The sequence below is a fragment of the Thermothielavioides terrestris genome, chromosome 1 (genome assembly GCF_000226115.1).
Source record: "Thermothielavioides terrestris NRRL 8126 chromosome 1, complete sequence".
In the NCBI taxonomy this organism is placed as follows: Eukaryota; Fungi; Ascomycota; class Sordariomycetes; order Sordariales; family Chaetomiaceae; genus Thermothielavioides; species Thermothielavioides terrestris.
This window is the reverse complement of record NC_016457.1, coordinates 1148610-1168016: the sequence shown is the minus strand read 5'-3', so window position 1 is coordinate 1168016 and position 19407 is coordinate 1148610. Positions and strand designations below refer to the sequence as shown.

The 19407-nt window shown below is 60.4% G+C and overlaps 6 protein-coding genes and 1 non-coding gene across 7 annotated transcripts; 3 read left to right on the top strand and 4 right to left on the bottom strand.

The window, feature by feature from the left end:
• Positions 1–45: 45 nt before the first annotated feature.
• On the bottom strand, positions 46–127 carry THITE_t1. The gene has a single exon. It is a non-coding gene; the product is annotated as a tRNA-Ser (tRNA).
• Positions 128–150: 23 nt separating this feature from the next.
• THITE_2106630 (uncharacterized protein) lies at positions 151–1708 on the top strand. Its single transcript, XM_003648739.1, has 2 exons — positions 151–452; positions 567–1708. The coding sequence occupies exons 1-2, from the start codon at positions 408–410 to the stop codon at positions 1632–1634; spliced, it is 1113 nt and encodes a 370-aa protein (XP_003648787.1). The 5' UTR covers positions 151–407; the 3' UTR covers positions 1635–1708.
• Positions 1644–3297, bottom strand: THITE_2106628 (uncharacterized protein). The gene is made up of 2 exons (XM_003648738.1): positions 3180–3297; positions 1644–3108 (listed from the first exon to the last, which is right to left on the bottom strand). The coding sequence occupies exons 1-2, from the start codon at positions 3183–3185 to the stop codon at positions 1783–1785; spliced, it is 1332 nt and encodes a 443-aa protein (XP_003648786.1). The 5' UTR covers positions 3186–3297; the 3' UTR covers positions 1644–1782.
• Positions 3264–4241, bottom strand: THITE_2106627 (uncharacterized protein). Its single transcript, XM_003648737.1, has one exon. It carries the CDS (start codon positions 3724–3726, stop codon positions 3364–3366), a length of 363 nt encoding a protein of 120 aa, XP_003648785.1. The 5' UTR covers positions 3727–4241; the 3' UTR covers positions 3264–3363.
• A 1236-nt stretch (positions 4242–5477) lies between these two features.
• On the top strand, positions 5478–8657 carry THITE_2106626 (uncharacterized protein). Its single transcript, XM_003648736.1, has 3 exons — positions 5478–5818; positions 6251–7969; positions 8059–8657. Exons 2-3 carry the CDS (start codon positions 6314–6316, stop codon positions 8137–8139), a joined length of 1737 nt encoding a protein of 578 aa, XP_003648784.1. The 5' UTR covers positions 5478–5818; positions 6251–6313; the 3' UTR covers positions 8140–8657.
• A 1076-nt stretch (positions 8658–9733) lies between these two features.
• On the bottom strand, positions 9734–12265 carry THITE_2169187 (uncharacterized protein). The gene is made up of 3 exons (XM_003648735.1): positions 11217–12265; positions 10532–11134; positions 9734–10446 (listed from the first exon to the last, which is right to left on the bottom strand). Exons 1-3 carry the CDS (start codon positions 11957–11959, stop codon positions 10143–10145), a joined length of 1650 nt encoding a protein of 549 aa, XP_003648783.1. The 5' UTR covers positions 11960–12265; the 3' UTR covers positions 9734–10142.
• A 4601-nt stretch (positions 12266–16866) lies between these two features.
• THITE_2106614 (uncharacterized protein) lies at positions 16867–19327 on the top strand (the record flags this gene model as incomplete). Its single annotated transcript, XM_003648734.1, has 3 exons — positions 16867–17040; positions 17097–17213; positions 17268–19327. A coding segment is annotated over exon 3 (937 nt), but the record flags the coding sequence as incomplete, so codon positions are not given.
• Between the last annotated feature and the right edge of the window lie 80 nt (positions 19328–19407).

The window sequence follows — 19407 nt, the reverse complement described above, 5'->3', positions numbered from 1 at the left end:
GCCCTGTAAAACAGGCGACCCAGAAAAAAACAGCTGCAAAAGATTCGACGTGGGCCTGATTCGAACAGGCGCTCCCGAAGGAACAAGATTTCTAGTCTTGCGCATTAGACCACTCTGCCACCACGCCTTGAGACGAGGGGAGGGCGCTGACAGCTTATGTCCCTCCACTCGGCCCCTGTGCCCTTGGTCGCATCATGGACCCAGAATGCCCGTTGGTTGCAGCTTGAACCCAAACTGAACAACACAACCATACATCGCGATTGCTCCTTGTCCCACGCCAAACTTAGTCGCTCGCTCGTTTGCTCCGTTCTGTCCCGCGCTTGACTCCGCAGTCTTGCTGCGCATCTCCCCGAACATGCCTCGGCATTGAACCACGCACTCGCCAATTGATCCGCAGGTCGACAACCATGTCCGCCTTCATCTCGCTCCTCGGCTGGAGCTTCCTCCCCGGCGTGCGTCTTTCTCTTGCCCATCCCCCCCCCCCCCCCCCCCCCACACCCCGCCGCCCTGTTCACCCACCTTCTTGACCTTCCACCCAGCTAACCGTCTCCCGGCCATATATACAGCTCGTCACAAGCTGGACACAATCCCTCTACTACAACATCACGATCCGCGCCGGCGACCCCAAGCCGCAGCCCGGCACGCCCCGCTTTGCCGAGCACCGCCGGCGCATCCACATCCTCGTCGTCGCCCTGTACCTGCTCTACACGATCTACGAGGCCGACTACGAAGTCCAGCGCGCCGGCTCCTTCTACGCCGACCTGGGCGTCCCGCTCAACGCCACCGAGCGCGAGATCAAGTCGCGCTTCCGCCGCCTGGCCGCCGTCTACCACCCGGACAAGGCGGCCGGCAGCCCGAACGCCGCCGCCGACGTCAACGCGTACTTCGTGCACCTCCAGACGGCGGCGGACACGCTGTCGGACCCGGCGCGGCGGTTCGCGTACGAGCGCTTCGGGCCGGACGTGCTCTCGTGGACGCCGCGGTGCGTGACGGTGCGGGACTTCGTGGCGCGCGGCGCGCAGGCGCTGGTGCCGTACTACGGCGCCGCCGCGGCGGTGCTGTACGGCCTCGGCTTCCTGGGCTACCTCGAGTGGGGCCGGTTCGAGCGCTGGCTGGTGCTGGCCGCGCTGTTCCTGTTCGAGGCGCACTGCGTGACGCGGCCCGCGCCGCCCGCCGTCCTGGACCGCGTCGTCAACCCGCTGCTGGTCTGGCTCTCGCGCGGCCGCCGCCCGCCCTACCTGCAGTTCCAGGCCATCGCGCTGGCGAGGAAGCTGAGCGTGACCGTGTACATCGCCTTCTCGCAGATCGGGCCGCTGCTGACGGCGGATACGTCCGGCGGCCAGGTGGTGACGGGCGGGAGGAAGGGGGCCGACGACGAGGCGGCGCTGCGGCAGGGGTTGGAGAGGCTGGAGAAGACCGTCCGGCTGTTGGATGCCGACGCCGCGAGGCTGCTGGAGATGGAGATGGTGCCGTTTGCCGGGGACGAGGAGACGCGGAAGTCCATGTGGGCCAAGGTCAAGGAGTGGCTGGTCCAGAACACGATCCGCGCGGATCCGATGGTGCGGGATGCGCTGGGCAGGTCTCTGGCGAAGCGCAGGATGAATGCGCCGGCCGGGGCCAGGGGCACCAAGTGACAGGCGTTGGCTAACGTAGAAAATTTAGACGGTAACAAAGCAAATTTAGACAGTGATGATTTTATTGCGGCATATTGGACCAAGCCCGGAGAACATGTTCTAACGCCCGTGAAAATGCTACTCTAATATCTAGGTTGCTGCTCCCATTCTACAACCGCTGCCTGCCCCTCGTCTCGATGGGAACCATGCATATCCCCACAAACGCCGCAAGAATGAGCGCCGCCGACAGATAGACCGGCGTCGTCGTCCCGTCGCCCGGCACCGTCGCGGCAATGATGGGCGCCAGCAAGCCGGTGGCCCGGTTCAGGAAGCTCGCGACTCCCGTGCCCGCGCCGCGGACCGGAGCAGGGAAGATCTCCGGCGTAAAAGCATACAGGACGCCGTACATGATGTTCTGGGCGAACGCCTCCACGCAGGAAAACAACAGCTGCGACGACGGCGACGTGCCCAGCTGGACAAACAGGAATAAAAAGATGGCCGACACGAGCGTCGAGATGGCCAGCGTGCCGCGCCGCCCCAGGAACGGCGACTTCATGTCGACCGAGTACGCGGCGAGCAGGCTGCCGGGCACGCCGACGACGCTGGTGATGGCGTAGTTGCGATATGTCTCGCCCGTCATCTCGGACGCGAGAACAGCCCCGCTGTCGCCGCCGTGCGAGAGGTACTGGGGGAGGAAGGCGTTGAAGAGCGGGTAGCCCATCCCGATGGTTGCCCAGCAAAACCAGATGAGGGATGTGGTGAGGCCGAGCTTGGGGTTGCTGAAGAGCGGCCGGATGCGTTCGGCGGAAAAGGAGGCGAGCCTGTTCTTGATGATATTCGTGGTCGATAGCCGACTCCGAGCGCGAGGGCTTGCGTCGTCAACAACAGCATCCAGAACTTCTTCCGTCAGCCACGTTCTCCGGCCGTTCTTGAATGCTATGCCCTGCACAACCGCGACTGCCTCGGCCTGCCGGCCTCGCGAGAGCAGGTATTTCGGCGATTCAAACATCTGGAAGAGAAAGAAGCGGACGAGGAACATGGCGAAGGTGATAATGCCGATGGTCAAGACGAAGTTCCGCCACCCTTCATCTGCCGGCCAGCGGGCGATGAAGTACCAGGCAAAGAGGGATGAGCACAGCTGCCCGACCGGCCACCAGACGGACAGCAGGGTTAGCAGCGAACTCGAGGCGTCCGGGAGGAACTCGAGAAAAAGAGCGCCGTCTACAGGCAGGTTGCCGCCCACGCCGAAGCCCAGGGCGGCGTACATGAGGCAGACGCCGCCCCAGCTGGACGCCCATGCAGCGGCGGTACCAAACACGCTTGTGATCAGCAGCGTTAGGTTGAAGGCGATGCGGCGGCCCATGATGTCGGAGCCGATGCCCCAGAAGAAGCTCCCCAGACACAGGCCGATGAACAGCGACGAGGTGGTGTAGCGCACCGACTTCTCCGAAATGCCGAACTCGGCCGAGAGGGACGGGAGGGTGAGGGAGACGCCCTGCTCCGCTGTTAATAAACATCCAAGCAGCAGGATTCCAAAATAATAGTTCATCAAGATAGGCGACTCACTTGCATCCAGAGACTACATGGGAACGAGTCAGTTATGAGAACTCGGCGCAACAACCCAGAGAGACTCACTTGTCGGCAAACCAGCCAAACCCGCAGAGGACAAAGAGCTGCCAGTTGTACCGTCCCATCCCGATGTCCTGGATAGCCTTGTTGATGAGTTTCGACCTCACTGCGGCCCAAAGCGTCAGCTTCCCACGCACCAGACAAGTGGACTCACTGGCAGCCAGGGAGAACTCAGGAACTCACTCTCATAAGCCGTCCACTTCTCGCCCCGCCCTCCCCTCCTGACTTCCCTCCGCAACCCTTCGATGCTGTACTCGGCAGCGGCGCCGCTCATGAGCATGCCCGTGTCCTCGTCGTCGCCATCCTTGTCCCGGCCGCCATGGTCCTCCTCCTCAAAGGCATCGTCATCCAACTGGCCTGCAGGGTCGGAGCGCCGTCGTAGCCTGTACGAATGGCTGTGTTGGTGCGCCTCGTCGAGCGGAACCACCACGCTGGCGTAGTCGGCAGCCGTGCCGGGCCGGTGCCATGCCCATAGCCTCATCATCCTGGCTCGCATCTGGTGGCTGCGACTCACTGCGCATCGGCCTCGGTACTCGGCTCTGCTCGGCTCTCCCTCCTTTCTCGCTGTCGCTGGTGGAGCACGCTGTGCAGCTATGTAGGTATCCAAGAAGGACCAAGCGTCTGCAATGAAAACAACAATGTACATCCAACCAACACAAGGCGAATCTGACTATTGACCTCGTTCTCTTTCAGTCTGGAAGTTACAGCGTGCGGTCGTGGTGGTTTTAGCGGGCCTTGTTTTAGGCCAACTCGCTGAAACGCGCCAGGCCTGCTGCCCTGAAGCCGGGGAACCACGGAATATTGAACCCAGCCGTTTCGAAGTCTTGCGTCGGCTGGGAATTACGGAGTGGCAGTCCGATCGGCCTGTCTGACTCCTGCATCCCGGACAAAAAAACGGGGGTTGCAGGGTCAAGACGGAAGAGTGAAAGATGGAAGAGATGATGAACAGGAATGGAAGCCTGCCAGAGGTTGTCACTGCCAGCCTAACGCCTTTTAGTTGACTTGGGGAACGCCTGGCGGCTGCAGCCAACTGACCAACAGCCGCTCCTGACTAACTGGATTGCGCCACAGTGTGGGGGTTTCGAGCCATCCCGTCAGCGGATGCACCTGGCCCATCAATCTTCGCATGTTCAAAAGATGCCTAAGTTGCAATCCAATGTCCAAAAAGAGAGGAGGCTCCCCCTAGGATGCAAAAAAAAGCAGCACACACCTGCAGGTTGCGTCGACGTGGGCCTGACGAACAGACGCTCCCAAAGACACAAAGATTCCGAGTCCCGCGCATTAGACCACTCTGCGCAAAACCTCTGCATTACCGTGCCCCACAGCTGCTCTTCTTCAGCACTGGTGGCGGACGTCATCGGGCGGAAGAGACGGAGGCAGATGCTTTTCCAGCATCGTTTCACAACATCAGCCGAAGGTGGCTATCTATCGGATCGACAGGAGACTTGCAAACACATGCAAAGAACATTTAAGACGCCTTGATCGCCTCCGTTGATGAGCCTTGGGTTGTGGATGTGGCGTGACCTGTTCTGGTTTTTTTCTACGGTTTGCCTGCCTGCCGCAGGTTCTGCTTGGTTCCCGTCTGTTCCGATGATGTGTTTCCCCTTGTTTGCGATGGCTTACACGACACGATATCTCTGGAATGTCCAACGCGCCGGGCCCGCACTCAATAAGCTTATAAAAGCAGCGGCTTCCTGTCCGGACGGGGGAGTTGCACCATCGGCCTGCCGTGTCACACACAAAGTCCCGGAATTCGACGCCGTGACACAACACACGAGGCCCGGAAGCACGTCCGAAAGCACCGGCTGGACTTTCCACACTTGCGCACGGGTCCTCTAGGTGAGTGCCGCCGATGCCGCCAATTGATTCCGGCGGGCATATGAGTCAATTGGGCCCGGGATGCTGGAGCCCTTGCTGGCGATTGTCACGGCAGATATGTTGCACAAGCGTTGTGGTTGAGCAACTCGGAGACGGAGCGGAGCCTGTTCGTCGCATCCTCTCTCTCAGAGCCTCCTCGTCTTGCTGTTCTCTCATTCCCGTCCAATGTCCACTGCTTTCCAGGTTCCAGGCCGTGCCTCGGCATCTCCAAGATGTAGCAGGGGCCCGCGGTCCCTGCAAAATGCGGGGAAGCGAGCCAATCGCCAAGCAGGCCAGCAAGCCCCCAATCAGCCGAGCGCAACCTCCGCGCATGGAACCCGGATGCTGCACCTTGAGAAAGCTCCTTGCGGCTTGTTTGGGTTGTGCAGCCAGACGCTTTCAGATGAACTGTGCTATTAGATGAAATCAAAACGAAGGCGAAGAAGCAAAGACATGGAGAATCGATGGGGGGACCGTATAAGGCGAGTGCTCTTTGGCACATGGAACGCCGGTCCTGACTTGATAGCGGACACGGGACCGGGAGCGTCATATCGCCCATCGATCCTCCTCCGTCGACAGGATCAAGCTTCCGCAACTCCACCCCCGCCGAGCATCTTGGGGTCTGTGGTGGGGTGGGTGTTCGGGGAGCAGCCATTTGATCCGCCGAGGGGGACGCTGCCCTGGATTCGATAAAGGCAGCTCAAATGGCGCCTTCGATGGTGCGTTTCCAGGTTCCTTGTTCTTCATGTGCTGGCAGGCCCTTCAAGAGCACGAGCAGCAGCAGCAGCAGCAACACATGTGCGCTTTCCTTGCAGCGGCCACGTTCCATTGCAGCTTACTGAAAGGCGACGCTTTCACCTGGAAGTGTGGTCAATACATCACGCCTGCTTGATCTGCGTTCCACATGCTTTGAGCGTTGGTGTTTTTCTTCTCTATTTTTTCTTTCTTTTTACCGCCGCCTTATCCACCACCATCCTCGTGGTCGAAACTCCACTTGGTTGCCTATATAGGTATACATGTGTGCCAGACCGGCCTGCTCGTCGTTTCTTGCGCACTTCTTCACCCTTCGACTTCTCTGCTCTTCGACGCGAAGCAAGCCCACGCGCATTCTCGACCGTTCAACTCACCAGGAACTGGCGCCATTTCTCTAGGTCCAGTCCCGGTTCTTCATCTATATATAGACCCCGCTGCTACGATTTCCGTTCCGAGCGAAGATGACGATCCATTCGCGCTGGTCGGTGCCTATCCCGCGCTGCTCGCTGCAGCAATGGATCTTCGGCTCGGCGTGCGGCCCCGTCTCGGACCACAAGGCCTTCATCGACCCCGACAATCCCGACACCAACTTCCTGACCATGGCCAACTATCGTCTTCTTGCGAAGCGCGTTGCCCTGGGGCTACGCAAGGCCGGGCTCAAGAGGGGCGACCGCGTGCTCATCTTTTCGGGCAACAGCCTCATCTTCCCCTGCGTCTTTCTCGGCGTGCTCATGGCTGGCGGCATCGTGAGCGGCGCAAACCCGGCCTTCGTCCCGCGCGAGCTCGCGTACCAGCTCAAAGACAGTGAGGCCAGCTTTCTGTTCGTCGCGGCGCCCTCAATCACCACGGCATTCGCCGCCGCGGCCGAGGCTGGCCTGCCGAGGGACCACATCTTCGTCCTGGGCAACGACACCCTGCCAGTGCCCCACCTGGCCCTCTTCGCGCAACCCGCCCCCGGCGTCAAGGGCCGCATCGACGGCGCGCGCCACTGGACCGAGCTCCTGGCCGGCAACCGCCTCGAGGCCGTGTCGTGGAGCTGGCAGGAGCCCGACAACCCGGAGGAGACGACGTGCTGCCTCAACTACAGCAGCGGCACGACGGGTGTGCCCAAGGGCGTCGAGATCAGCCACCACTCGTACGTGGCCAACGGCGTCGGCGTCGTGCACATCAACCGCCTCCGCCCCGACTTCGCCGAGAAGATCCAGAACGACCGCGGCCTTGCGTTCCTGCCCTTCTACCACGCGTACGGGCAGACGTACTTCATCGCCAACCTCCCCCACCTCGGCGTGCCCGTCTACGTCATGCCGGCGTTCGACTTTCTCAAGATGCTGGCGCACATCCAGCGCTTCCGCATCACCACCCTGCCCGTCGTGCCGCCCATCGTCGTCAGGCTGGCCAAGGACCCAAACACCAAGGACTACGACCTGTCGAGCCTCGAGAGCATCGGGTCCGGCGCCGCGCCGCTGACGCGCGAGGTCTGCGAGGAGGTCGAGCGCCGCTTCCCCGGCCGCGACATGTACGTGCGGCAAGGGTGGGGCATGACCGAGGTGACGTGCACGGCCATGTCGTGGGATCCGACCAGGGTCGGCCCCTCGGCCGGCGTCGGCGAGCTCCTGCCCAACTGCAGCGCCCGCCTGATGTCGCTGGACGGCCAGACGCCCGTCACCAAGGCCGGCGAGCGCGGCGAGCTGTGGGTTACCGGCCCGACGCTCATGCGCCGCTACTGGCGCAAGCCCGAGGCCACGAGCGACGCCATCGTGGTGGACGCCGACGGCACCCGGTGGCTGAAGACGGGCGACGTCGCCTTCGTCGACCGGTACCAGCCCGGCGCCATCTTCCACGTCGTCGACCGCGTCAAGGAGCTCATCAAGGTCAAGGGCAACCAGGTCGCCCCGGCCGAGCTGGAGGGCCTGCTGCTCGAGAGCCCGGACGTGGCGGACGCCGCCGTCATCGGCGTCACCATCAGGGGCGAGGAGCTGCCGCGCGCGTACGTGGTGCGCAAGCCGGGGTCGAAGGCTTCGGAGAACGACATAGCGCGGTGGCTGCGGGATAAGGTCGCCGCGTACAAGCACCTGCGGGGCGGCGTCGTCTTCGTCGACCAGATCCCCAAGAACCCGGTAAGTTTTTTTTCTCTCCGCTATGCTTTTCAATGGTCGTTCTCGCCGTCCCAAAGAGCAACAGAGGCTGACTGATTCGGTTCTCGCAGTCGGGCAAAATCCTGCGCAAGGTGCTCAGGGAACGGGCGCAGAACGAGGTCAGCGATGGGGCGCGCAAGCCCAAGATATGAGCGGGCTTTGTAATGTAATGTTCTGTTGGCGGCAGCCGCCGGGTCGTGAACCAGGCTTTTACTGGTGGACGGTGGCTACCGTACTTTTTCCAGACGCATGGTTCGAGGGTGTTATAACGGCATTGGATAATATGGCACGACACATGGCTGGGTGGTAGGGCGGCAGATCTGGACTTCTTGCATCGCAGCATCAAGGAAGGCCGAATCGGTCGACTCGCAGGTGTCGCTCCGATGCTGCAGTTCCCCGTCCGCTGCAAGTTTGTATTTCTGTAGACAGCACCTCACACTACGATGTGGATAGAGGAACCCGCCGTTTACTTACCAGGGCGGCATCGATAGTCAATTAGGTACAAGGTTTCATATACCTGTGGAAGGGCCATTGCGCATAGTTCGGTTAATTGAGTTGGGCAAGCAAGTGTTGCATCGGCAGCAGTGGGAACCTCTAAGTTTCATCCCGTCTCACACGAAAAGCCAAACCTCCATAATATTCCATGCCACACTGTAATCCTCGCAGTCGCCATTTCCGCCTAACCCCATTGGCAGGGTAGACTGACAACCCTCTTAGGTTCAACGAAGTACTTACTGCGCCTGGACATCTCCGTTGAGACTCTATTGCGTCTGGATATCTCATCTTCCCAACCTTCCAGTTCCCAGGCCTTGCACAAATCATGTGGATTCACCAAGTGGAACAACGCTACCACTAAAACGTCTACCCCTAGAGAAGCTGTTTCACCTCCTTGCGAGCAACCGCCTAGGTGAGTAGACTACAGACATCCCCTATAGAGCAGAGCCCCCTGGCATCCACCACACAATCCAGTCACGGCCCGCTCTGCATGCCTAGTGTTTGAGCAGGGGAGTAAACCTAGCCATTCATCGTCCTCAAGGTGGAAGAGAGATTGGTCTGGCGGTTGGACGACCTGGCAAGAAAGAAACAGAGACAGGCAGGCCAGCAGGGGGGCAGACAGACAGACGGACGGACGGACGGAGGGTGGGCAACTGACAGCCTGGTGGGACACAGTCAGCCAGTCAATCGATCACTGAACCAGCGAGTTTCGTCAATCAGCCAATTCCACCAGCGAGCCAGCCCAGCCTTTCTATTCGCCAGGCGACTCAATCCAGCTAAGCTTACTTAGTCGGTCAGCCATCTGAGCGGCTCTCGGAGTAGAGTACACCACATGTACGAACATGCTATGCTATGTGAATCTCTACACAGTACCCACGTGTACGCACATGCTATACCATGTGAATCTCTGCTCCGGATGTCCCTCACGTGATGAACGAAGGGGATATCCGCTCACATGTTGAACGAAGCCTCCACATGCACGCATGCATCCGTTCATCCATCCACCCGCACGATATCTGCCCCCTCTCACTAATACAATCCACTCCCTTCCCCTAGCGGGTACGATCAAGATCACACAGCCTGTGTGGCTGATTACACACAGGACGTGGATCAGTGCATCACTCACCATCAGGGACGTCCAACACACAGACATCTCCAGCCGCGAGGAGCGTTTCTCGCATCAGTAGAGGATATGCATGCACGCATCACATGATTGACACTGCCACTACCCAAAACAAGGAACTCATCAGATGGGGGTTAATCCCGAAGATGGAATTTGCTGCGGTAATGAATGTCTGTCTACGGGATGAGATAACACCCCCCTTATAGCTGTTGCCAGAGAATAGGCTCGTTGACCCACGTGGTGATCTCGGAACCCTCCGGCTTAAGAACCGCTTCCGGTCAAGGACAGCAGTTCAAAATTTTGTGCAAATTGCTGAACAACCGAGTGCTACTCCTTGAGCAGCCCTCAGGAGCCCAGCCCAGAAACAAAAGAAGAGAAGGCCCGATGGCAGGTAGAGAGAGGGAGGGAGAAGGCCCCATTTCTCAACAAGCAAGCGAGCAAGCTACCCCCCTCAGCACCCCCTCCACGCAACCACGTCGCTTCCACCATCACACATCACCACTCAGCACCACCCCGGCGAAGACTCCTCTCGAGAACTCACAACAGCTTGTGCTCGAGCGTCATGTCCGACTCGGGCTCGAGGCCGACGCAGGCGCGGAAGATGTTGGCGAGCGCGGCGCGCTGCTTGGCCAGGGCGTTGACGACGGGCGTGCCGGGCGGCGTCAGCGGCGCCTTGAGCATGTAGCTGAGCACGCTCAGCACGCTGTGGAAGCTCTTGAACTTGCCGTTGTCGCCGTCGGAGTGCAGGCGCCACTGGATGCGCGTCATCAGCTCGGTGATGACGACCAGGTCGATGATCAGCGGCGAGGCGAGCAGGCTGTCCTCGCAGATGTTGGACATGCTGGGTAGATAGCCGAGTTAGCAGGGTGGGGAAAAGGGACACTTTGAGAGGCAAAGAAGGGGGGAAAGGGGGTGGTTCCGCTTACGAAATCGTCTGGTGGCCGCCGAGGAAGATCTCGGCAAAGTACTCGTCGAGGGCGCGCTTGCTGTCGCCGACCGCCGGGATGTACTTGATGACGACCACGTGGTCCGGGTGCTCGTCCTTGCCGTACAGGACCGTGTTGGCGGCCACCATGTCGTCGACCACGTTGGACTTGGAGATCTCCTTGGAGCGGAACTGCCTCTGCGAGCTCAGGTTCTTGCCGTCGTTGTTGCCCAGGTGGTTGTAGCTGGCGATGGACTTGAGCTTGAGGCCCGCGTTGATCAGGAAATCCACCAGTGCCGACTTCATCTTGGTCTGGCCCGACTTGAAGTCGTCGCCGCCGATGAAGGCGCCGTGCCGCTCGGCCAGCTCGATGGCGCCGGGCACGAACGTGTTCTGTGGCGAGCCGTTGATGAATGGGGCGCCCTCGAGGATGCAGGCCACGGCGAACACGGTCGACGGCGCCACCTCCTCGTGGCCGTTCTCGATCGCCTTGAGCAGGTTGTCGGCCGTGTCGTTGACGCCGGGGATGATGTCGGCGTAGCGCTCCGTGTTGGCCGTCCACTGCACGATGACCTTGTCCAGGTTGTTGGCCGCCTTAAAGTCACTATTTTGCAGGGTCAGTTCAGATGCTGCCGCTCCCGGCATCAATCAAATTCACACAAGGCCACGATCTCCGGGCAACATACCGGATGTCCTTGCGGATCTGCTCGACGTGGGCAAGGCACGCCTTGGAGCCCGGGATCAGGTTGTCGGCGCGGTCCTCCTGGTTGGCGGCGATGAAGTCGGGGTAGTAGATGCTCGGTAGCGGCACCATGGCGGCCATCTCCTTGCGGACGAGCGCCTTGAGACTCGGCTCCAGCACCTTGGCGCGGTCCATGGCGTCGGCCAGGTTCATGCCGTTGATGTCCCAGCCGCCAATGACGATGTCGTTGGGGTGGACCATGGGCAGGATGTCGTGGAAGGGGATGTTGACGTCCTCAAGCGTCTTGGAGTCGGTGCCGAGCTTGAGGGTCGAGCCCATGACGACGGAGCCGTAATAGTTGGCGGCCTGGCGGCCGTTGCGCGTCTCCCAGACGAGGCCGCGGCGGTTGGCGATGATGCCGGCGGTCACGGTCGTGCCGTTGTTGCCGCCCCAGCCGACCAGCATGACGCCCAGCTTGGGCACCTTGGTGTCGACCTTGAAGTCATACACCGTCTCGACGGGCGTGACCACGCGCGTGCCGTCGGCGCCCTCGGTCACCTTGGTGGTGCGGTACGTGTACTTGGACCGGATCTCCGAGTCCGTGTAGACCACGTTGGGCGAGTTGACGACAAACTTGGGGCGCGTGGCCGAGGCGCTGCCGTTGCCATGGCCATTGCCAATGCCGTTGGCGTGGTAGTGTCCACCACCGTTCGCGGAGCCCGCGTCAGTCTCAGCGTGTGGTGCCATTTTCGCACAAATTCAGGTCAGGAATTGCAGCCTTGATCGGCAACAATAGACTCTTAACCGCTTGGGGTCGAGTCCGCTGCGCTTCCAGGGGAGGCAGAGCAACGGGCTCCTGCGTACGGGTGGTGGACCCTGCGGGCGGCGTTAGTGATCTGTGTCGCTGGCGGGGTGATGTGCTTACGAGTTGAGCAGGTTGGAGAACGTCTTGACGACTTTGGGCGATCGCAGCTCGAAAGCTCGATCGGGTAGCGATGCGAAAGAGGCTAAGAAGCGAGACTGTGTGATGGGGTTGATGATTGATCTGATTTGTAGGTGTTCGGGGGGCAAAGGATGAACTCGAGCAGGAAGGGAAACAGCAGGACGAGCCTTCACTTTATACCGGAAGGGGCAGCCGACTACGGGGTAGTCGTTCGATCGTTTCGGGGCGGTGAACGACCCGCTATCGAAGTCCTACATGCACAACTAGCGGCTCCACGCATCGGACGGCTCGGTCGCTAGGGTTCTTTGCGATTCCATCGATTCGATTCACATTAAACGCTCAACAGCGGGTCCATCCAACGTGATCACTTCCGCCGCTCCGCCGCTCAAGCACCATGGGCCGATAAGCAGCAGGTGCGCTTTCCACCCGGTGCCGTGGACTTAGATGTTGCATCTGTCAAAAATTGCCCGACGCGAGTATCAAGCCGTGGCTCCATTGCTCAGCGGATGGAGATTCCCTGGTTACTCCTCGACTTCAAGCCTGGTGAAGCAGCGTCTTCGATGTATGCCACAGACCATCGAAGTCGGCGTCCGTGGTGTGTGATCCAAACACCCCGCCTTCCGAACGTCTTACACTTCACGACTTTGTTACCCCTCCAAGCGCAAGCGAGCCACTGGCAAATTGCCGCTAGGAAACGTGCCTGGGGCCTTCCTGATAGGTGCATCCTCACTGCGCCGGCGGTGCCACCCGATTACGCGAGACCCGCGCTAGTTCTGGAGCGGAAAGCGTCCAGCAAGGGCGCCCCGCAGCTTACCGGGAAATCCTCCACATCAAGCGCGGGGTGATCCAATTTGCCGCGGCGCGGGTTTGCCAGCGTCTCGTTGTGAAGGATTATTGCCGCGCCATGGGTTTGTTTGCCGACGTCTTGTTGTGAAGGACGGCAAATAGCACATCGCTGGCGAACACGTTCTGGCGGTCGTTTGCTGTCCCAGGGGCGAAGAGAGAGCCGACAGCAGGACGGCCCCTCTTCGTGAACTGACTGACAGCGGGGCCCAGCATACCGTGTTGCGCAGCCGCAGCTGCGAGTGCTCATCACCTGCAGCATCGGAGCTTGGCGCGGGGGGAGGCGAACAAAGTCCGGTAGTCGAGCCTGCCACGCCGTTGGTGCTTGCTTGACCTCGTCACCTTACGGATTCAGCAGCACACACGCCGTTGGTCAAGCCGGCACTGGCGGTGAATGGCGAGCTGCAGCGCCGACGTTTCTGCGAGGTGATTCACGTGCCTCAAGACGGCTGGGAATGGGCATGTGTGAAGCCGAAGTTGTCGAGGGAAGCTTCAGCCAGCGTCGGAAGATATGTTCCGAACCCGGACTGCGGAGTCGAGCATTCTCGAGCATTCCACCGCCGGCGGCCTCGGGCTGCTCAGATGTCCGAGAGGCCTCGGGCAGACATCTGAAGCTGCAGACGCAAGGTGCCGGAGACTGAGATGAGATCGGTCAACAACTTGGCAAGGAAAGACGGTCGACAAGGCTTGGGAGCTTCTACGTCGGTCCACGGCCCAGGCACCTCGCAGTCTTGTGTAGGGCCTAGAGGTTGAGAAGACGAACCGTCATGGCTGATGGTAACTACTGTCCCACGCAACATGCTATGCTGTCCCGGGCATTCATAGACGCTGGTGGACGAAAGGGTGGGCAGATAGCTGCAATCCGCGGCTGACAACTCGTCGACAGTCGCGGATGTGAGGGGTAAAACTGTCTGCTGCCCAAGATTGGTCAACCACGAAGTGCCAGCCGCGGGGTTGCAGAGAGGGTGGTGGTATCCGGATGCAGGAACTGCCGCGCTTCAGCCTGTTGCATCATCTGTCAAAGTGACCAGTAACAAGTTAACATTACAATGCGGAAAGGAGTGTGGCTGATTGAGGCTTGCCTAGGGTGGCGGCGACTTGATGAGCTCTTACACAAATGAGACCGCTTGCCTCCGCCCTGAGACTTGGAGTTGGTCGCTGAATGGGCCATCAACACCTGTGGAAGCTGATATGGTTACTGCCCACGTGCAGTTACCTGAGTTATGAGCCGAAGAACGCCCCTGGCCCAATCTCTCGGCCAGGTCGCCTGACGAGCCGGTCGTCGTTAAAGAGGTCCCGCCAAGACTAATTTCGGAGACTGCCACGTACAAGTAATTACAAATCGGCAGGCCACGACGACTTCGAGCAACATCAACAACGAACAATCGCAAAGACTCGTCGCAACAACTTTACAAAAACTCAACCAAATCGAAAAAAAAAAGAAAACGAGGATAACCCGCACCCTAACTATAACCTATATCCTAACCTTAACCTAAACCCTAACTAGCGGGGGGCTGGCGCCGCCTCCCGTACCCCCGGCGAACTAACCCTTGGCGATAGAGCAAACGCCTTGGCGATGGTGGCTACGTAATAACGTTGTAAAAACATAGCCGACAATTGGCCGAAATTAGTCTTGGCGGGACCTCTTTAACGTCCACCGACGAGCCCTTTCGGCGTGGGCATGACTCGCGAACTTGCGGAATGCGCTCGGCGATTGGCTGCTCCAGGGCCTCCTATTCGCCGGCCCCGCTGGTCGCACCGATCGCTCGCTGACGTGCGCGAGATGAGCTGCCAGATGATGTGCAACCACCGAGAAAGGAATATCGATGTTCTGGAAAGGAACGGAGCGTCTCTCTTCTCCAAGTCCAAGGACACTAACTCCAGCTTGTGCACTGCGCAGTGGAGAGTTGACAGGGGCCCTTGGCATGGGATGCCGGGCTTGGCAAGGAAGGCGCGCCACCACGCGCGCACAATCATTGGGCGCCTCCAAAAGCGCAATCTCATCGCGAACGCCATTGACGACGAGCGATGCCCCTGAGCCTTCCAAGGTCTTCGTGAATTAACGTCACTGTGTATACTAGTGTAATAAGATCGAAGCGGCGGCGAAGCTGTTGCGGTTTGACGGCAGGCCGCTCGGTACTAGTGTAAACTAAGGTAAGGACTACAACCAGACCGGCCAGGCCGGGCTTCCCGTGCCAACGAGTTGCTCCCGGTGTCCCCTGCCGTCAAGCAATCGTGAGGGACGGCCAGCGCCAGAGGCTCTTGAGCGTGGAGCCTCAAACTTCCGCACCCATTGCCTTAGCCGTGTCTTTGTCTTGCAGCAAGACAGCGCCTGTAAATCATCGCCGGCGGCATGATGGCTCAGAAACATGAGACGCGGGGCAGGTCACGAGCTGTCTCGAGAACCGCCAGAACCCTCAATTACATCCGGTTTAGGCGACCACCGCCTCCGGCCAATCATCGAGCGATGCGAGTGCTGTTGCTGCAAGGTACCCGCTCCGACAACCGAGAGAGAGAGCTCTGATGAAGAAGTTGGTGCTGGGTGTGTGGCGCGCGACGACAACTTAACTGGCATTGTGGAGCTCTGGAAGATTGCGGCCTAGTCTCGCGAGACAGCAAAAGCGACGTGTGGTTTCCTCCACTCGTGTCGCATAATGAGGTCAATTTTGCCGAGCGTAGGCATTGCAACGGCAAAGGGAAGAGCCGCCGAAATGATGACCGGGAAGAGGTAGTGCAATGGAGGTCTACACTACACTGTAGTTTATTCCGTAAAGGATCGTGGAATGGACTGTGTTGGTGGGTGCCTTCCCTCGTCGGCACCCGTTGCTTGCAGGAGTGTACACCACACTACGCAGTTACATCGCGACTTCCTCGCGGCGCAAGCGTCCTTCTCCTTCTCCTCACCGCTCTTGGACCGCGATTGCGATTGCGATTGCGATTGCCATCTCGGGATCTGCTTCACGGCGCCCTGGTCAGATCGGGATTAGCTCGATGCAGAGAGTGGGCCATCAGCTCGCTCTGGCCCGGGTCAGAGCTTCTTAGAGGCGCTGCAGATGCACCAAGACGGCCACGATAAGCTGCCAAGGGGCCAGGGCCTGCTGGCTTGATCCTCGCTCCATCTTTGCGCATCGAGCAAATCCAACCGGGTGGGGCTCGGCACGAGACCCCTGAACGGCCCCGAACCCCTTCCCCTCCCCCCCGGCCACGTCCCTGCAGGCCGGGGCCAGGGCCCAGTATCGCCTGCAGTTCTTCATCAATTCTCCCTCAACACAATGCCTCGCATGGGGAGCACTCTCGCACCTTGCACTCCACCCGACCTGTATCTCGACGGCCGGCTTCACCATCCGCACTTCGAGACACGATCCGCAACAGCACCACTTCCTTCGGCTTCCTCGCCGGTCTCCTACCCCAGGCAGCCGGTTGCTCCACAGCCTTCGCCCGGCTCCGCGGGTCTGGACCGCTTGGCCCCGTGTCGGCTCCCTGCCTGTGTAAAACCAGACCGCGCCTCGGCACGTCTTCCGACTTTCCCCTCCTTGGTAGAATCTTTTACTGTCTGAGCAGCTGCTCGAGTCCGTCATCACTTCTTTCGACACCAGGCCTCGCCGTGTTGAGGTCTTTGTTGTGGTAGACCTCTGAATCAACAACACCTTCAACATCGCCCAGCTTCCCTCCCTAGTTCCGAGGCGTGGCCATCCCCAGCAAAGGAACTCAACGCTCGCCGGTTGCTGTACAGTGCTCAGGAACCCGGCGGGCAGGTTACCTCAAAGCTTCCTACATTGCAGCACTCTCCTTCATCACCTCCCCTAGAAAGCCAACAAACTCTTCGTTCGTGCTTGCGCACACGCCAGCTTGCGCCGCCTAACACGAACCCCCCCCCCCCAAGAAGGAAGTTGGCACCACGAAACGCCGCCGAGCATGGCAGCAATAGGGAGGGAGTCGCGCTTGATGCCGACTGTGAAATGCTCGACTTGTGGTGCGCAGGTGCAGATCGCCCTGATGGGCGAGCACGTTTGCACTACATCCGCATCACCAGCTGCAGAAGGTACGACCGCCCTCTCCTGTTTGCTCACCATTTCTTACAGCTAACGATGCGTCCAGCCTCGCCGCCTTTGCCGGCTGCTTCACTCTTCGGGAGGTTGATGCCAACTTTTAGCAACCCGCTGACACAGAAGCAACAACCGCGAGCGCCTCCCCAGGTGGACACCTCCGCAGCCAGTACGCGTCACTTTCTCCGTCGTGTGGAAGAAGTCGAAGCTGACAGGATGGCAGATCGTGCGTACATGGGTCAAACCCAACTGACGCCCGTCAGCCTCTCGAGCGGGTCCCAGAGCGCAGTATCACCCCAGACGCCAAGCGCCCTACGGCCTGGTCTCGGCAAAGCGGACGAATACTTCGGCCCCAAGATTGCCAGCAATTCTCCACCTCCGCCGCAGTCAACAAGACCGGGAGGATATGGGGGACTGGACGGGAGCAGCGGAGACGATGACTCGGCCCTTCCCGCCAACGCTCCAAAGAAGCAAGCACCCAACTTGATGGAAAGGTTGAACTCAATTCCTGCTGGTCCCTTTGGCACAGGTCGCCGGCCTTCCGCTGCCGGGCCGGAGCGTCCTGGCACTTCGGCAGGCAGTCCCAGCAGTAAGCTGGGCAGCGGAACGGGACCGAACGGCCCGAGGCAGAACGGAGACGGCGGTCTCGGTCCGTCACCGAGGCCGCTGGGCGGGGCTGACGAGCAGCCTTTGTCACCGAACCGGTCCGATACGTTCCCCCGACCCAGCGATCGTTTCGCCCCACCGACCCGCTCGCCTTCTGCTCCCCCATCGGCCGACAACATGCGCCCCGACCGGTTGCGATCCCCGTTGGACGCACCCGGGGACCGAGACGGTCGGGCGCCGATGACGAGCGAGAACACCCGGAGACCCGGTGGAGGCCCGGGCACCTCTGGGCCGCCGCCGCCTCGGACTGGCGTGGGAAGGCCGAAGACCCCCGTCGTCCCAACGATCAATCTTGCCGAGGAGTTCGGGGTTGGGAATCCATACCATACGCCTTCTGGGTCGACTTCATCCGACAACTCGGAGAACAGCAGCCGACAGGAACGTCGGCCAAGCCAGGCGAGCCAGGCGAGCCAGGCAAGCTCGCGGACAAGCCCACCCAGATCCTTGTCGTCGAGATCGGGGAGAAAGCCTTCGGACACGACAAGCTTTGACAATTTGATGTCTGATCTCCAGTCCTCCATGGACGAAATGAAGCCAAAGCCGCGGCCGGTACCGCCGCTGAAGCTCCCACCACGGGGTCCTTTCGCGAACGATCGTCCTTCACCGCTGAGCGCCCGGCCTCCGCGTTCGGGCGAACGAGGCTATGATCCGCGCATCGACCCAGCCGTCCAGAACCCACGCTACGCTCGGGGACGAGCTGCTCCGCCATCCCCATCGGTAAACCGCCCGCCCCAGGAGGGCCTCACAGTCCAGACGCCGAGCGACGTCCTTTCACCTAGCACAGCAGGACTCTCGTCTCCGCGGTGGACCAGCTCGCCCGAGCGGATCCCGGACGCGCAACAACGTTCTCCACCGCAGGAGCAGAGACAACCGCGGGAGAGGTCCCGATCTCGGCCCCGCGACGCTACGTCGCAGCCTTCGCGCGGAAACTGTAAGGCATGTGGCCTGCCCATCAAGGGCAAGTCCATTTCCAGCGCCGACGGACGCCTCACCGGCCGTTACCACAAGCCCTGCTTCGTCTGCCATACCTGCCAAGAGCCGTTTTCGTCGGCGACTTTTTACGTCTTGGACGACAAGCCGTACTGCGAGCTGCACTACCACAAGCTGAACGGCAGTCTCTGCGGCAGCTGCGGCAGGGGCATCGAGGGGCAGTACTTGGAGGACGAATCGGCGGTGAAGCATCACGTGGGCTGCTTCAAGTGCGGTGAGTGCGGAATGGCGCTGCGGGACGGGTACTTTGAGGTCAACGGAAAGGCGTACTGCGAGAAAGACGCTTGGCGGCTGGTGCAGCAACCTTGGATGGCCGGCGGCGGTGGCGGCAGCAGTCTTCGTCCGCCACATCCGGGCCTGCCTGGCGGACCGCGGGGTGCACCTGGTGGCGGGTATCACCCGAGTCGGCTTGGGCCACCGGGGCCTCGTCCGCGCATGGAGAAACGGATGACGAGGTTGGGGATGATGTGAGGTGGTCGGTGGTGCCGACGAACACAACGATCGATCGACCTACCTACCTGTGCGACGATTGCAGCCGCGTTGAAGCGACAGGCACGGCCGCGCAAACAAAAAAAGGCTTTGGACGACGTTGCCGCGTCTCTGCGAAACTGGACGGGCTTGATGCTCCTGCTTAATACTCGACGTTTTCATCGAGAGCACCCATTGACTGGGGCTCCTAATCTCTTTCGATACCCGGTCACAGATTT

Coding starts and splice junctions, on each gene's coding strand:
- THITE_2106630 (XM_003648739.1), top strand. CDS start 408: ATGTCCGCCTTCATCTCGCTCCTCGGCTGGAGCTTCCTCCCCGGC. Junction 453..566: donor GCTGGAGCTTCCTCCCCGGC/GTGCGTCTTTCT, acceptor CCATATATACAG/CTCGTCACAAGCTGGACACA.
- THITE_2106627 (XM_003648737.1), bottom strand. CDS start 3,726: ATGATGAGGCTATGGGCATGGCACCGGCCCGGCACGGCTGCCGACTAC.
- THITE_2106626 (XM_003648736.1), top strand. CDS start 6,314: ATGACGATCCATTCGCGCTGGTCGGTGCCTATCCCGCGCTGCTCGCTG. Junction 7,970..8,058: donor ACCAGATCCCCAAGAACCCG/GTAAGTTTTTTT, acceptor CGGTTCTCGCAG/TCGGGCAAAATCCTGCGCAA.
- THITE_2169187 (XM_003648735.1), bottom strand. CDS start 11,959: ATGGCACCACACGCTGAGACTGACGCGGGCTCCGCGAACGGTGGTGGA. Junction 11,135..11,216: donor CAGATCCGCAAGGACATCCG/GTATGTTGCCCG, acceptor CCTGCAAAATAG/TGACTTTAAGGCGGCCAACA. Junction 10,447..10,531: donor GGCGGCCACCAGACGATTTC/GTAAGCGGAACC, acceptor CTATCTACCCAG/CATGTCCAACATCTGCGAGG.